At 47.2% G+C, this 18,466-nt stretch overlaps 1 protein-coding gene across 1 annotated transcript in view; it reads left to right on the forward strand.

Moving 5' to 3' along the window:
• LOC135910709 (scoloptoxin SSD14-like) overlaps positions 1-18,466 on the forward strand; it is a 168,887-nt gene that overhangs the window by 135,126 nt on the left and 15,295 nt on the right. The window contains exon 15 of the mRNA XM_070533943.1: positions 14,122-14,359. Within this exon, the coding sequence (XP_070390044.1) occupies positions 14,122-14,359 (238 nt within the window). The remainder of the gene's footprint in view (positions 1-14,121; positions 14,360-18,466) is intronic.

Here is an 18,466-nt window from a genome sequence, read left to right on the forward strand (position 1 = left end):
ACTGACTGGTCAAGTGCTTTCTCTTTCATACGTGTATCACTGCACATTTCAGAGTGATTGCGCGTGTTCATGTACATCTGATAATGCAACTTTGCGTCGGGCACGTAATGTTATTATAATAGGCTCTTTGCTATAGAATCGGCGACAAGATTCAAGAACTTTCAGACTGAAAAAGTGCGTCTGGCGCCTAGCGCTAATTTGATGGTAGTGATAACTCGGTGAAAAACAATCACTGGCAAAAGTAGAAGCAGTATACACCACGCATGATCACATATGTATTTATTTCGATGTTGTCTTTCCGTTATGGAACTACCGTCTATTATTTCTTCGACATTGTGGTTGACAAGGTGACATTTGTGAATTGCAGAAGGTGGCAATGTTTCTAAATTTAACAGTTTTCATTGAATTTTACCTATGGTTTCTAGCCGGGCAATCAAATAACAAAGAGCACCAATTGGAGTTCTAACGGGTGCTGTGCCTTCCAACCATTAATTTCTGAAAGGTCCCGCGCGACACTTGTTAGCAAAGCTGCAAAGCGCCTTCTACGCAAAGTGGCATCCCTTGAAATCTAATCTCGCCGGATTTGTTCAGAAGCGTTTAGTAGTTTAAATTAAGAAGTTTAGTTAAGCCTGCGATATTTAACACCACGTCGCTACTCAATTTAAAACTATGAGAAATTCTTGCCCCTTATATAAGCGATGACCTTGCTTTGCTCGCAACGGCAGCACTTCCAGTACTTGGGAAACTTATAAGACTCAATATGACATTGTGAATAACTCCTATATATACGTATTAGAAAACACACACTGTTAAACGTAATGTTGTACTTGAAACAATTAAAGAACAGAATGTTGTAATTGAAGATCGCCAGCGAGACCCACCAGTAGGAATGCCAGTACGGATAAATTTGATTGCTTAGAGCAAGTAAGTTTGTCGGGAAGTACGATTACAACAAATCAATAATGCTAAATGTGGCAAGATATTGTATGGAGCTTCTACTCAATAGCGCGCACGTAGCGCTAAGGAGTACATTTCATCACCCCACGTAGTTTTCTGCCGCCTTCAACTGCGCTTGGACCTTGGCACCCATTTTTACCTCTAATGATCCACCGGTTATCCATCCCACACATTACATTGGCTGACAAGCTCCACTGCTTCCCTTAATCTCAACTAGAATATCGGCTACTCCCGTTTTCTCGCTGATTGACACCGCTCTCCTCCTGTTTCTTACCATTGCGCCTAACATTTTTCGTTCCATCTCTCTTTGCGCGGTCCTTAACCTGTTCTCGAGCTACTTTGTTAACTTCCAATTTTCTGCCCCATACGTTAGCACTGATAGAATGCAATAATTGTTCACTTTTCTTTTCAATGACAGTAGCCAGCTCTCAGTCAGTATTTGGCAATTCCTGCCGTATGCACTCCGACCCATTTTTATTCTTCTGTAAGTTTCCTTCGCATCGGCCGTGTCCTTTGCGATTAATTGACCTAGATAAATGCACTCCTGTAAAGGCTCTAGAGGCTGACTGGCAATCCCCAATTCTTGTTTCCTTGACAGGCTAAAGGACATCACATTTGCATTCGGCATAATAATCTTCAACCCCTTTGTTCCACTTTCTCGGTTAAGGTCCTCAATATATTGCTGCATCTCATCTTCAGTGTTGCTGAACAGGAGAATTTCATCTGCAAACTGAAGGTTGCTGAAACATTCGCCATTAATCCTCACTCCTAGCGTTCCCAGTCTAAGTGCTTCAATACTTATTTTAGGCATGCAGTGAATAGCATTGGAGAGATTGTATTTCCTTACCTGAATAATTTTTTGATACGTAATTTTATACTTTTCTAACGCAGAACCAAGGTAGGTGCGCAATGTTTGTAGATATTTTCCATGATATTCACGTATGCCTCCTATACTCCTTGATTACGCAATGCGTCTATGACTGCTGGTATGTCTACTGAATCAAATGCCTTTTCGTAATCTACGAAAGCTATGTACAGAAGTTCGTTGTACTCCGCAGATTTTTCAGTTACCTGATTGATGACATGGATGTGATTCATTGTAGAATATTCCTTCCTGAAGAAAGCCTGAACCAAGCCAGAGCTTGAGAATATCCCATAGCAATTTCCTATCTACGTTGCCATAAGCTCCCTTTCTATCTAAAAATGTTGGATATCTGAAATCTATGCAGTTCTTTAGTACAAAGATATTGTTACGCGAAGGACGAGTCAGTAAGACGAGCAACTATTTACAGGTTATATTTACAACAGCGGTTGCAGCGCTGACCGGTTAGATTCGCAGCGCTAGTCCGGTTCGTTCTTCCTCCTCTTTTCTCGAGTGATGGCGCCCACGCGCCTCGTTCAATCAATCAAATACCACACACGTGTAGCATAATCCCCCGGCGGCAGAAGCGACGTCCCGGAGCGTCTGAATGTCATGACTGGGAGGGTGATACAGCTTCAGTCATGTAACGTGCACGATACCACTGGACTGGGAAGCAGATGGGGTGTCAGGGGCGATCTCATAGGTGTCGGGAGTCATGGCACGAAGCACTCGGTATGGGTCTGTGTAACGAGACAGCAGTTTTTCTGACAGGCCAACCTGACGTGGCGCAGACCATAGAACCACCAAAGAACCAGGCGGGAAGAGCACGTCTCGGTGTCGCCGGTCATACAAATGCCTTTGACTCGCTTGAAATTTCAGAAGGTGGTCATGGGCAATTTTCTTTCATGAGAGTGGCTTGTTGGGCTAGTTGGCACATGGTTATAATAGGACAATGCCAGCAAACTTGAAAGTAGAAAAGATTGAGAAGCAGACGTAGACAAAGCGACAGGAAGGTGGCTGGCCACCTTCCTGTCACTTTGTTTACGTCTGCTTCTCAATTTTTTCTACTTTCAAGTTTGCTGGCATTCTCCTATTATAACCAATTTCCCTTGCGTGGGCACAGCGGGCGACGGCGTCAAGTGCATATTCACTGGTCGGTGCCGCGTGAACAGACAGGGTTGTGCCGAAGGGCAGTGCTGGTTCTCGGCCGAACAGAAGGAAAAAATGGGGAATAACCGGCTGTGTCGCGGCGCGAGGAACTATAAGCAAATGTGACAAACGGTAGAGCGAGGTCCCAGTCAGTGTGGTCGGAAGAGGCATATTTCGCGAGCACGTCTGTGAGAGTGCAATTGATACGCTCCGCGAGGCCATGTGTTTGCGGATGGTATGATGTGGATAGCTTGTGCCTCGTGGCACAGGACTGCTGGATGGATGTCCGTGATAACGTTTGATAGGAATGTGCGGCCACGGTCTGTGAGATGTTGTCGCAGAGCTCCATGTAAAGAAATCGTGTCGCGTAGAAGAAAATCGGTGACATCTGTGGTGCAGCTTGTAGGAAGCGCTTGGGTGATGGCGTAGCGCGTGGCGTAATCCGTGGCCACAGAGATCCACCTGTTCCTAGAGGTATATAGAGGAAAAGGGCCAAGAAAGTACAAACCAACCCAAAAGAATGGTTGCGCGGGAATGTCGAGTGGTTGAAGGTACCCAGCAGGGAGCGTCGATGGTGTCTTGCGTCGCTGACATTTCTCATACGCAGCTACGTATCTTTGAACGGAGCGAGCAAGCCCTGGCCTAAAGAAGCATTGGCGGATCCGGTCGTAGGTACGTGACACAGCCAAGTGACCAGCAATGGGGAGGTCGTGAAGTTCGTGGAGAACCGCCGAGCGAAGGTGTTTGAGGATCACAAGGAGTAAGGCAGGGCCGTCGGGGTGAACGTTGGTGAACGCCATCTTGAAGTGTGAATAAGCGAGGGGAACTGTCGGCAAGTGACGATTCCAGGCGGTCAATGATGATACGCTAGGACGGGTCACGGCGCTGCTCGTCGGCGACATGGCGCAATGGAAAAACGGAGAACACAGGCGTCGGTGTCAGTATCAGAAGTAGAGGTTGCGTTTTCGACTGGGTAGCGAGAGAGGCAATCTGCGTCCTTGTGTTCGCGTCCCGACCTGTAAGTTACTGTGTGGGATATTCCAGTAGTCGGAGGGCCCAACAACTGAGCCGGCCAGTAGGATCCTTGAGCGACGAAAGCCAACAGAGCGCATGATGGTCTGTGATTACTGAGAAGGGCTTGTCATATAAATAGGGGTAGAACTTTGAAAAAGCCCAGACAAGAGCAAGAAATTCGCGCTCGGTAATCGAAAAGTTGCGCTCTGCAGTTGTCAGGAGCCGGATATCGTAGGCTATAACGCGGTCGTGCCCGTGTTGGCGTTGCGATAAGACGGCGCCGATCCCATAACCACTGCATCGGTTCGAATCTCTGTAGGTGCGGATGGGTCAAAGTGGGCCAAGTCCGGTGGATTGGTGAGAATCGTGATAAGGCGTGAAAATGCGGCAGCCTGAGGGGTACCCCACGTAAAAGGCACGTCTTTCTCCAGAAGTTCAGTGAGCGGTCGAACGATTGCTGCGAAGTCTTTCACGAACCGTCGGAAATAAGAACAGAGCCCCACAAAACTCCAGAGGTCTTTGACAGACTGAGGTATAGGAAAAGACATTACTGCTCGAACCTCCGGAAGCATCGACGGTAGCATCGACGAGATGGCCTAGCACTGTAATCTGTCGGCGCCCGAAGTGGCACTTCGATGAGTTTAATTGGAGCCCAGCCTTGCAGAAGAAGTCAAGGATAGTGGCGACGCGCTCAAGGTGCGTCTCAAATGTAGGAGAAAAAAACAAGGGCGTCGTCGAGGTAACAAAGGCAAGTTGACCATTTGAGACCTTGAAGCAGAGAGTCGATCATCAGTTGAAACTTGGCGGGGGCATTGCATAAATAGAACGGCATAACCTTGAATTGGTAGAGGCCATCTGGAGTGACGAAACCGGTCTTTTCTTGGTCTTGCTCATCTACGGAAATCTACCAATAACCAGATCGAAGGTCGATGGACGAACAGTATTTGGCACCGTGAAGACAATCATGAGCGTCGTCGATTCGTGGTAAAGGGTAAACGTCCTGTTTAGTAATTCAGTTTAGGTGGCGGTAATCAACGCAGAAATGTCACGTGCCATCTTTCTTTTTGACGAGCACGACCAGCGATGCCCAAGGACTCGACGACGGCTCAACAATGCCTATAGCGAGCATCTTGTTTACTTCCTGCTGAATAACTTGCCGCTCTGCCATGGACATGCGGTATGGTCGGCGATGAATGGGAACAGCATCACCAGTGATTATGCGATGCTTAATAAGGAACGTCTGACCAAGTGGCCGATTGTCAGTATCAGATATGTCGCAGTAGGAAAGCAAGAGGCGATATAGGCGGCTGCTTGGTCAGGTTCGGTGTCTGAAGCGACCATGACACGTAATGGACCGTCAAGGTTCAAGGTATCCTGCTGGTAATTAGGAGGATCTAGAGACGCGTCGGCTGCAAAAAGAGTGACGTGCTCATCGGTCACTGACCAGAGCGTGGTCACCGCTATGCCTTCATGTAACACTTGCTTCGTCAAGCCAAAATTGATAACGGCGAGACTCATCCAATTAGCGGCAAGGGTTACGACGGAGTGTGGCACAAATATGTAGAGCGCCAGGAGGACATCACCATCACATAGTCGCCATCAGGCACAGTTGCCGTGGTGACCAATTTGACGAAGGTTAGGGCTTTTGGAGGTAAGCGAACAAAGTCTGTAGTAGAGGGTGTTCGGTTGTTCGGGGCGAATGTCTCAAAAAAGAGGAAGCTCGAGGAACAGCGTACCGGTTTAACAGTCAATGAGGGCAGAATGCGTCGTCAGAAGCCGAGCCCGAAGAATAGGTCACGAGGCCAACTGGTTAGCACGCTGAACAGGACTAGAACTTGGCGGCCAGAAATTCCTATGCGAGCAGTGCACATAACCCTGACGGCAACAGTGGCAACAGGGGCGCCATTGGTCACGCGTACGGCTAGAGTGATGGCGGGCGTAAGAACTTTTTTGAGGTGACGACATAGGTTAGCGCTCATTATGGACACTTGGGTTCCAGTATCAATTAAAGCTGTCAACGGAACACCATCTACGTCTACTTCAATTAGGTTAGTGTTGGTGAGGAGCGTCAACAGAGAATTTGGACAGGGCGAACGTGATGCAGCACTACCTCCGAGAGCTGCATGACCTAGTTTTCCATACGTTGGTTTGGCGAGGAAAAGCGGCGAGGTTGGGGTGACAGGGAGCGACGGCTTTGAGGCGACGGCGATTGCATGGAGGAGCGGCTGTCAGGTGCATCAGAAGTAGGGTACAGACGGCGAGGTGAATAACGGCGAGCATCGGCGTATGGGCAAGGAACAGGGAATGAGCTCCAGTACGGCGGCATCCAGGTGGTGCGGCAGAGGCAGGATACATGACCAACGTGGTCGAAGCGGAAGCAGATCTGTTTGTCGTCTGGGGTTCGCCATTCAGCAGGATTGCGTGGTCTGGGAGCAAAATACTGGTGATTACAGGTTGTGGACATGGTAGTGGGTGCCGAATCAGGTCGGGAGACAGAGCAGGCGGTAGGGATGCCAAGGTTTGCAATTTCTTGCCGCACAACTGCCTGAATAACGGAAATAGTGGGGGCCGCTTGGCCAAAGGTACCGCCAGGGGGTCGTGGATGAAGGGGGGTTGTACTCGCCGCTTCAATCTCATGGCGAATGATACGTGTGACGTTCACTTAAAATGGTTGTGTGGCGGTAAGAGCGGAGCAAGAGGATCTGGCAGGGGTGTTTGGGATCCGGGAAAACTGTGGGACGACACGGCGGTTTTCGGCTACCTTGAAGCGGCGGCATTCTTGGGCTATGGCGTCGACGGTAGAAACGTCGTTATAGAAGAGAAAATTGAAGGCGTCGTCAACGATGCCTTTTAGGATATGGCCCACCTTGTTAACCTCCGTCATGTGCTCGTCGACTTTCCGGCAAAGCGCGAGCGCTTCCTGTATGTAGGAGACATACGACTCGGTCGACGACTGGACACGGGGGCCAGCTCTTTTCGCGCAGCCTGTTGGTGACTGGACGGGTTGCCAAATAGGTCGCGAAGCCGCTCTTTGAAAATGACCCAGCTGGAGAGCTCGCTCTCATGGCTGGGAAACCAGACACGCGGTGCCCCGTCCAGGTAAAAGATCACATTGGCAAGCATGATGGCAGGGTCCTAGTGGTGGCTTTGGCTAACACGCTCGTACATGCTGAGCCAGTCGTCGACGTCAACGTCATTTTGAGCGGAGAATGTCGCAGGATCACGGAGACTAGGAACCATAAAGTACGTTACGGTTGGCGCCGTAGCTGTAGCTGGCGACGAGGTGGTTCCATTGGAAGCCATGGCTGTGAAGACGACGGTGCAGCCACTTCGGAGCTCTGTGGCGAGGACGGGGAACGTTCTACCTCCACCACAATGTTACGCGAAAGACGAGTCAATAAGGTGAGCAACTATTTACAGGTTATATTTACAACAGCGGTTGCAGCGCTGACCGGTAGCACCTCCACCACAATGTTACGCGAAGGACGAGTCAATAAGGCGAGCAACTATTTACAGGTTATATTTACAACAGCGGTTGCAGCACTGACCGTTAGCATTCAAAGTGCGAGCCCAGTTCGTTCTTCCTCCTCTTTTCTCGAGTGATGGTGCCCACGCGTCTCGTTCAAACAGTCAAATACCATATGCGTGTAGCAATATTACCCTCGAACAGTCTGCCTACACTGAACCCATTTTGTTGTTCTTCCAGTGCACCGTCTTTTCCCACCCACTTCTACAGGTTTAACTTTATGGCTTGCATTGTCATTCAATATATCACCGACGTTACTGTAACTGGCATGTACTGAACTCGTATTATTCTTATCACCTTTGCCCCTATAGATTTAGTTTCCGCCTGCTTTCAAGCTACCCAAACGAAACTTTATTCGTTTTAATAACTTACATCGTGACATTATACAGCAGTGACTGGCTCTTTGGGCCCAGCTTTTCAATTACCTGCATTGTGATATCATAGGATCCTGCAGCCGTGTTATTAGGGACACATTCCGCTTTTTTCCCGTAATACCTTTCTACGATAAATATGAGCGCTCCCACTTAACTGCTGCTTGCTTGAGTCTCGACTGAGCTCGCTTTCTTGCCGAAGTTGTCTCTATTAACACTTCTGATGTATCGCAGCATCTTGTCTCAGTCGATGTTATCGTCGTCTCTTAAAACCGTTGGTAAATCTCTAGCTGGAGCTCCGAGTGCTCTTAAACGGTTCCAGAATCTCTTTTGTGCGGCTTCATCTTTTTCACCTCACTGCCACTTGTACGCTAAATTTTTCGTTGCACTAGTTCGCTCACCAGCCTTTTCATTTCCTGCTACTTTTTCCACGTAAGGGGTACCTCTACCTCCTGTAATCCCAACTTTTTAGCTTCTCCATGATTCCTCCTACTGTTGCAAGCCAAACGCCACTTTCCATGTGTAGCGGTACACATGCACGTTCTCGATATTAGAGTAGTTGTTTTCCTTGCCGGTTCCCAGACTTAAAAGTGGAAACGGTCAGATAATGTCACCGCCAGCATGTTTCAGTACCGAAGCATCGAACAGAGGGATTTTCAGCTCCGATTGACACTTATCTGATATTCTAGAATGTTTCTCTGTTCGACACTCAGTCTTGGCGCAAGAAAGTGTTTGGTGGAGGCGCTTGTCGATGGTTTAATAAATGATGAGATTTTTGGAAAGTAGGGCATAGAAGTGGTCCCTACTACACGGCTCTTCGTAAATGGCGCAGGAAATTTTCGGACCTGGCGTCCACACAAAGCACCGAAATAAGTGTGTGCATTCCAGACAAGTTATCGAAGCTCTTACCGGGGAGCATTTTGAAAGTGAAGCGCATTTGGCCAAAGGCTGTCATCGTATTCCACTTGGTAGAGTCGAGGCTTTTTTGATATATACATCTTCTTCATCATCATCATCCTGGCTACGCCCACTTCGGGACAAAGACCTCTCCCCTACTTCTCCAACTACCCCGGCCTTGTGCTAATTGTGGCCATGTTGTCCCCGCAAACTTCTTAATCTCATCTGCCCACCTAACTTTCTACCGCCCTCTGCTACGCTTACCGTCTCTTGGAATCCAGTCTGTAACCCCTAATGACCATCGGTTATTTTCCCTGCTCATTACATGTCCTGCCCATGCCCATTTCTTTTTCTTGATTTAAACAAGACATCACTAACTCGCGTTCGTTCCCTCACCCAATCTTCTCTTTTGTTATCCCTTAACGTTACACCCATGATTCTTCTTTCATAGCTCGTTGTGTCGTCCTCAATTTAAGTAGAACCCTTTTCGTAAGCCTCCAGGTTTCTGCCCCGTACGTCAGTACTGGTAAGACACAGCTGGTGATACACTTTTCTCTTGAGGGATAGTGGCAACCTGCTGTTCATAATTTGAGAATGCCTGTCAAACGCACCCCAGCCCATTCTTATTCTGATTATTTCAGTCTTATGATGCCGATCCGTCGTCACTACCTGCCCTAAGTAGATGTACTCCCTTACCACTTCCAGTGCCTCGCTACATATCGTAAACTGCTGTTCTCTTCCGAGACTTTCAACCATTACTTTAGTTTTCTGCAGATTAATGTTTAGACCCACCCTTCTGCTTTGCCTCTCCAGGTCAGCGAGCATGCATTGCAATTGATCCCATGAGTTACTAAGCAAGGCAATATCATCAGCGTATCGCAAGTTACTAAGGTATTCTCCGTTAAGTTTTATCCCCAATTCTTCCCCATTCAGGTCTCTGAATACCTCCTGTAAACACGCTCTGAATAGCATTGGAGAGATCGTATCTCCCTGCCTGACGCCTTTCTTTATTGCGATTTTGTTGCTTTCTTTATGGAGGAGTACGGTGGCTCGGGAGCCGCTATGGATATCTTTCAATATGTTTATATATGGCTTGTCTACACTCTCATTCCCTAATGCGTCCATGACTTCTGAGGTTTCGACTGAATCAAACGCTTTCTCGTAATCAAGGAAAGCTATATATAAGGGTTGGTTATATTCCGCACATTTCTCTATCACCTGATTGATAGTGTGAATATGGTCCATTGTTGGGTAGCCTTTACGAAATCCTGCGTGGTCCTTTGGTGGACAAAAGTCTAATGCGTTCCTGATTCTATTTGCGACTACCTTAGTAAATGCTTTGTAGGCAACAGACACTAAGCTGATCGGTCTATTATTTCTCAAGTCTTTGGCGACCCCTTTCTGATGAATTAAGATTATGTTGGCGTACTTCCAAGGTTCTGATATTTACAGATTAGCCGCTATTAGAAACAGTGAGTTATGAGCCTGCTAGTCTGACTGAACTTGGTTTGAGACGTGGTGAGCGACAATGCTAAATCGTGCGGCGTCAGCTGCGCCCCCCTAAAGTCGGAGCTACTCCTGGTCTTACCGCGAAAGAAGCCCAAATCCGACTCGCCCACTATCAGTATACAACTGGAGGGACACACCATCGTTCCGTCTCGGAGCGTAAAGATATTGGGAATGGTTTTCCAGTCGGATCGCACCAATACAACATTAATTCACAAGCTTAAGAATACAACAGCCCAAGTTACCCACATGATCCGGCGAATAACAACCAAGACAAGAGGCATGGGGAAGGCGGACACGCTTCGGCTTGTCGAAGCCTTCGTCGTGTCTCAAACTTACGCTATTCCATACACACTACTCAGTGGGACGGAACTCAAAAAAATCAAGACAATGATCAGGAAGGCATATAAGAAGGTGATGGGCCTGCCGCTTGGTACGTCCACAGAACGCCTACTACGACTGGGTGTGCACGACATGGCCGAGGAGTTGATCGAGGCACACTTATCCAGTCAGCGAACAAGGATGGTGGTTGCGGAAACGGGGAGGTCCATTCTCTTACGCCTGGGGCTCTCTGCCCTTCTGAGCCATTCGCCAACTCAGTCTGTGAGCTTACCCCATGACATCCAGAGCAACATCACCGTACGTCCTCTACTTCGCAACATGCACCCAGTGCACCACGCAGAGCGAAGCGAGGCCCGGGACCTAGCCATACGCAAGCGATAGAAGATTTTACCCTCTACAGCCCTTTACAGGTACCCTCTACAGGTACCCTCTACAGGTAGGAACCCACGGACGTGGGTTCTTACCCCAGACGCGCAGCCACAACAGCCACCGTAGTCGTCAGCAAAGAGCTTCGGAGCAGCATTTCGCTCACACGAAACAATCCCCTCCATGCCGAGGAAGCGGCCTTAGCCCTCGCGCTCTCCCAAACAGAGGTTGAAGTCATAGTGACCGACTCTCAACAGGCGTGCCGCAACTTCGCTAGCGGCAGAATTCGTACCACTACGCTCCAGATCATCAATCAAAAGCCACCAACGAGATCAGTCATGGTCATCTGGGTGCCAGTTCATCGCGGTATTCCTGGCAACGAGGTCACCAACCAGGTGGCTCAAGATTTGACCCACCAAGCCGACGCCGAGGAATCTGAACCCGAGCGCATGCACCCTCTAGTCTCGTACCAAGACATCACACAACACTACAAGCTAACCCGTAGAACATATGCGCCCCCACAGAAGTCACTACCTAGAGAGCAGGAGCGATTCCTCCGAGCTCTACAGGTTAATACATTCCCCCACCCAACCAGAAATCACTTCATAGCCCCTACGCAATTCTATCCGTAATGCCGCTTCTGCGCAGAGACCAGACCCCTCAGGCACATAGTAGGGGGTTGCAGAGCGGCACCATTAAATCCACCGAACCCTTACCCCACCAACGAGTTTTGGGCGAAAGCGTTGGCCACCTCCAACCTCGCGGATTAGCAACGGCTGATTGCGAGGGCCCGGGACACGGCCCGAGCTCAAGGCATTCTGGAATGAGGACGCCTCTCCAGAGCTGCATTCACCCAATAAAAATGGTTATCCCTTGAGTCCGCGAATTTTAGTACTCCCATGAGGCCACAAGTATCAATTAGTCTTTGTGAGTTGATGAGTTTGTGGTTTTACGAGTCTGAGTGAGCTCGAAAGCCGTCAGCCTGTGAGCAAAATGAACCTGCTTCATTATGGTTTTTGTAACACTGTCTAAATGAGTTCGGAGGAGACTGAATTTTGTGCATGTAATTTCAAGTGTATCTGGCTCGTTCTAATTTCTGGCGCTCGAGTGTGAGACACTGTGTCTGATATTGGTGAATGTGAGTCTGCATGAGCCAGATTGAGTCTCAGTTCGGTGAGCCTGAGTGAGCTTTATTTATTTTGATGACCTGTGCATGCTGGATCGCTTGTATACCAGCACATATCTGGCGCCATTTGGAGAACTAAATGTATGACGGAATGTTTTATGAAATATACGTCGTGGAAATGAATTTAAATCCATTTGACCATTATTACATGCGATGACATAGCCTTCACCGTAAATTGCTTGCCCCCTTGCTCGATACAAGGGGGCCTGAAGGTATATGCCTGAAGGTGTTAATGCTTACCGAAGTAGGATTGTTTTGCAAGAATCATGAATATTAACGATTGCGGAACACTCAGGTTGAAACTCTTGATAAATTATGTTTTGTAATATTTTTACATATTTACGACATGTTAATTGAGCGTCGCGGAAAGATAGAAATTGACAAATCCTAATCAATATAGTTGTATTGAAGAAAACAGACTTATGTGGATCACATAACTTGAGGCAAAGTGCAAAAAAGAAACACGAGGACATTAGAAGGCAAAGAAGACAGAGCGCTACTACCAAGTGAATTTTATTGCACGTGGTTACCACACACACACACACACACACACACACACACACACACAAACACACACACACACACACACACACACACACACACACACACACACACACACACACACACACACACACACACACACACACACACACACACACACACACACACACACACACACACACACACACACACACACACACACACACACACACACACACACACACACACACACACACACACACACACACACACACACACACACACACACACACACACACACACACACACACACACACACACACACACACACACACACACGCGCGCGCGCGCGCGCACACACATACACACACACACACGCACACACACGCACGCACGCACGCACACAGCAAACAGAAGCTTCGAAAACGAAGTTTCACGCTTAAGCGCAGCTGGCTGCCCCTTGCGAATGATGACAGCAGTGGCTAGCAGCATGTTAAGAAAACGCGTTCACCCGGATTCCACTGCCCAATAGAGCAGAAGCAGAAAAGTGGTTGCCATGCCGTACTTGCACTAAGCTAGACATAATATGACGAAAATCGGGAATCATGTTGGTGCTGATGTGCTCTTGTCAGCCCTATTGAAATTGTCTGGTTTGTGCGCGAAAGTTAACATAGTTAACATTGCTACAAGGAGGCGCCATAACTGCAATAAAAAACACCGAGAAAAGTTTGTTTCGCGCATGGAAAGAGTGGTGTACCGTATTCCTTTAGACTGCGGGAAGGAATACATTGGTCACACGGGAAGATGCCTCAATCATCGCTTACGGGAACATGCAAACCATGTTAATAATCTGGTAAAGACTAGTCATCTAGCCGCACGCTGTTCACGTTGTGGCTGTAAACCCTTGTTTGAAGAATCACAAGTGATATCTAGCAACCCAGATGAAGACACTAGGGAGATCATCGAGACATTCTAAACGATTCGAAGCGATAACTTTGAAAGGTTTCCATCTGTGTCACTGTCAAAAAAAAGAAATCATGTTCATATCGTGGTAGCGGCCTATTGTGGATGATTTTGCCGGAAAGAAATTTATGTGCGACAGTGCATTTTTTCTTCCAGCTGTACGATGTCATATATGTGGTAACCCTCTGCAATAAAAATTAATTTTTTAGTAGCGCTGCACCTTCGTTGCCTTCTTGTGTCCTCGCGTTTTTTTTTTGTTCTTTGCCTCAAGTTATTACAGGTGTATTATTCTGCACAAATTAGATTTTTGGCAGGATACCTCATTATTATTCGTTCTTTTTCTGTTAACAAACAAGCAATAAATATTGTGTGCCACAGGACTAAGTTCTAAGGCAAAGTTCCTATCACGTGGTTTATTTTTTTTTTACTTTTCATTGCATACTCCCGTCCCGCTGTGCAACGTTTGAGTGTTCTAACAGCGTCATATTTTTTATTGATGCAGCTTCGGCAGCTTGGTGCGCACAGATTCTGGTGTCTTGCTCAACAATCAGATGAACGACTTCTCAATGCCAGGAAAACCCAATCTCTATAATCTGGCTCCTTCCCAAGCCAACTTCATCGTCCCAGGAAAGCGGCCCATGTCCTCCATGGCACCCATGGTAGTAGTTGACTCCAACGGAACGGTCCAGCTGTCCTTGGGAGGAACCGGCGGGTCGCTGATAACCTCTGGAATTGCTATGGTATAGTGGTGTAAAATGTTATCTACCCAGAGTAACAGAAATCCAGAGATCAGTTCCCACTGATGAAGACTAGGTAATGTCTTAACTTAGACATCCATGGAGAGATTGCATACTTAAATTTTACTTACCTTATTTTGTCGTACACCTTTTTTCCTTAGACGAAAGTTCTGAAATCGTTGGCTGATTTACCAGTGGTGCAAGATCACCTCTTTCGATTGCTGTATTTTATGTTGACAGCGTCGTGATTATGTTTTTAGGAGTGTGTGAGAACACATTATTGTGGCGAAGCACTGTTAGGTGGTGGTTAGCGGTTAGAACCCATGGCTTCATATGAAATTAGGATAGCTGGTCGTTGCAGCTATATACATGCGATCAGAATGTTATTTCTCTGCGTGTGCTTGTGATTCAGAGAATGACAAAGAAACAAAAGACTGTTTTTTGTAAGTCTGCGCATGGAGAAAGCTTGGACAGGGGGGTGGAAGGACACAGTACCTATATCACAAGTGAGGAGCCTTTTAATAATACTCTATTCACATCACAAAATACTAGTTCAGCGAGTATTGCTTCAGACAAACCCAATATTTATTGGACACTTTCCAAAAATGTATTGCGATAGCTAATATGTGGACATTCCAGGCGCATTTCTGCCGCGACGTCACCGTCGCCGTGATGTTACGTATAAAGTCAAAGGACGAGAAAATTGGCCGCGCGCCGGTGTGCTGTATGTGCGAGTGAAAGCGTCCGAGGATAAGCCGGCGATCACACACTATGGACGAAAGGGGGAAGGAAGCGTGTCGCCTTCCGCATTTTACTCCGGGCGGCCAGGCCACTGTATCTTGAAAGCCATGTGCAACAAGTACAGAGTCCGCGCTGCACTAAGTTTTCATGACTTCGTTAGCGTTGATGCAAGCGGCAGCACGAAAGTCAATTCACTCACTGCTGCTGCCGTGTTTTCTCACTGAAGCCTTTTGACAGCGAGTTTCCGCGGTCATCGAGAGAGATGTGTTCATGTTTGTTTGTGCGTGCGTGACACCATTCTTGTTGAGTTAGCTAGTAGGCCTATATTTACAAGTTTATATGGAAAAGCCAGGTTGCTTAGTGGCATTGGTGTTGTCCTGCTAGTCAAGAGGTCGCGGGAAGAAATTCTGGTCCCAGCGGCTGCATTTCGACGGAGTTGAAATCCAAAAACACCCATGTACTTAGATTTAGGCGCACGTTAAAGAACTGCAGGTGGACAAAATTAATCCAGAGTCCCCCACTACGGCGTGCCTCCTGATAAGATCGTGGTATCGGCATGTAAAAGCCCATAATAAAAGAAATGTTTATACGGCCGATAAAGCATCCTAACTTCGTATTACTGACCACTCATTATGCTATCGCAATAGATGCTTCGCCTTTCAGGTGAAACTGGGACTTTTTTGTTATAATTCGTCAAATGTAAGAAGTTCCATCCCATTTTGTAAACAGCTATAAATAAAAAGTTAGTTTCGCTGATAACACGAAGGAGGGACACGATATCCGGCGCAATACTATACGCAGTAAATATTGCACTGCTTAAGCTGTCCTCCTCTTGAGCAAACATTCAAAGGCAAACGCGAGCAGTACGGTTTTGAGAAGAAGAGCTTTCTCCAATGTCGAGCTTATATTCCCCTAATTTTCCTCTTTCGAAAGCGGCGTTTCCTGGGAGCTAACAAGTGGCGAGACAATAGTGTTTCATAATCTTTCCTACGTTTCCGTTCGTTTGTCATCGTTGCCTTCAGTTAATTTGTTCAGCTCTGTTCTAGTTTATAGACCCGCTGCAGTCGCAAATTTAGCCAATAATTTTTCTCGAATTGTACTCTTTTTCTTTCGCATTATCATCATCAGAAAAGCAATATTATGCGCAGCATGTTTAGTATATTCTCGAATGGTATCAGCAGGAGTAAGCATGCGCACATACGCGCTGAGGAATGTCCTCTTGATAAAAGAGAAAGGCAATTATTGTGGAGGTAGGGCTTCCAAGTTGGGAAGTGAACACACAAGGCATCATATTCCTCCTCTTTCCTATTCAGCTTTTCTTAATTAACCTTTGGGATTTGAAAACGTGACATAATCTTGGTTCTTGTTGTGAAGGTAAGCCGCAGCGCATGCCGTCAGCTCATCATAGCAGCTAAAGACGTGAGCGTGCTTTGAAGGCACCGTATTTTTCTGCTACTGCGCGGAACCAAGTTTCGAATCTACAGTAATCACTGCGCATTTAACCTATATTTTCTTCATAAACTCGCAAAGTATGCTGTGTGATTGAGACTGGCATCCCTGCCCCTCTCTTTCTTTCCTTCGCCTCCTCCAGCTCCTCCTCCACCTAAAACGACCAGGACAGTGAGCCCTTCACTATGATTGCAGTAGAAGTAACCATCACTTTCTTAAATTAGTTTTGATAACACCGACGACCCGTTACCGCTAGTCGGAATTCACATTTCACTATTAACGCAGCAACAGTTTAAATGCTCATGACTTGTATATACTTAAGGAGAAGACACGAGTGCTTTCTTAAAATCCAGCGCTTGCTCGCGAACATTGTTCTTACGGGATGACCACAGCAATGTCTCGCGCTTTAGTCGCCAAAGCAATTTTTTTAACCAAGCCTCCGCATGGGCTGCATCAGCTATCTTCGCTGGACCGCTAACAGACACCGGAATGTGGCACAAGGTTAGAGGAATCAACCTTCAATCCGTAATGAATGAAGGCTGCCTAACATGGCTTAAGGTGCTTGAATGTGCTCTTACATACCTACTTGGCGTACGTGGCCACATTAGTATCATCAGCTACAGCCCCCGAGCTGCACTGCTCATTGAAAGCCATTGCTAAATACTGGGGAGGGGAGGGGGGCATAGGTAAAAGCGCTCGTGTACCGTGAATTGGGAACCCGGTAAAGAACGCCAGCTGGTCAGAATTAATCCAGAGTCCAACCCACCACGGCGTGTCTCATAATCAGACTGTGGTTTTGGTGCGTACAACCCCATATTTTCTCTTTTTTATTGTCGCTGTAAACCGATTGCTGCAACATTTTGCTTCGATGGCCTTCTATAGTCCTTTATTACCGCATGGTTGTCGAAAGCCTCCGTGTAGGAATATAGTTTTGGTTGTATTGGTAGAACGTTTACTTGAGCCCGAAGTAAAACGCGCGATTGCCCGCGCGCTCCGAGCGCTACGTCGTCTTCTGGGCCCCGGCCGCACGGCCTGGGTCCCTGCCAGGCCAACGCATCGATGACAGACGGCCCAGAGTTGTTCGTTTTGATTGTCGCTCCCTGCGGCTGCTTCTAGTCACTGCGGGATCCTTCCAGACTTGGCTACTTCTTTGTACTTGGTGCAATTCCACAGCGTGTGTGCGAAGCAAGCCGTCTCCCTTCGGCAGTCACTGCACTTGTCTGCAGTCACTGCACTTGACTGCACAAACCACTAAGCTAAGCGGTATATGAGCAAAAGTTGCACATTGTACACGCACGATGCATTTGTAGGCTGCCACTTGTCGCGTTTTATCTGCACCGTCCTTAGAAGCCTTCTTTTTGGTTCTTTTAAGAAAGTGAACATGCAAAAGGCTATTCCTGGTGAGATTGGTGTAATGTGAAGCCCAGCACCCGGTCATTTTTACAGCCATCTAACCAGATATACCAATATACGACTTTTATTTCGATCACCAGGTCTCTAATTTCGTAACACAACCATATGGCTCTCAGGCAAGCGCAGGCGATTTGGTTGTGCGAGTGTTTGCTTAAGGGTGGCCACACTGAGCATAATTCTGATGTACTTTCTGTGTGAAACTGTGCTGTTCGGGTGCATTGATTTCACCAAGCACGTTAACGCAATGTTTTTTTTTTTTCATGGAATGCGTTTGATTGGGTATTGGCTTGAACGGGTGAGTACACAAAATGAAAAACAGGAGTAATTAAATCGCTCTGTTCGTTTCAAACGCAAAGGATGTGCTGAGACTACTTGATGCCGTAGCAAAACATGTGTGCGAAATGTGTGATATCTTCTTCTTTCTTGAAGAGCGTAGTGAAATTGACTTGTGATATCTGTGCCACACTTTAACAGCTTTCGGTGCTAGATATCTTATAACATCGTGTT

This window comes from Dermacentor albipictus, chromosome 2, assembly GCF_038994185.2.
Source record: "Dermacentor albipictus isolate Rhodes 1998 colony chromosome 2, USDA_Dalb.pri_finalv2, whole genome shotgun sequence".
Taxonomy (NCBI): domain Eukaryota; kingdom Metazoa; phylum Arthropoda; class Arachnida; order Ixodida; family Ixodidae; genus Dermacentor; species Dermacentor albipictus.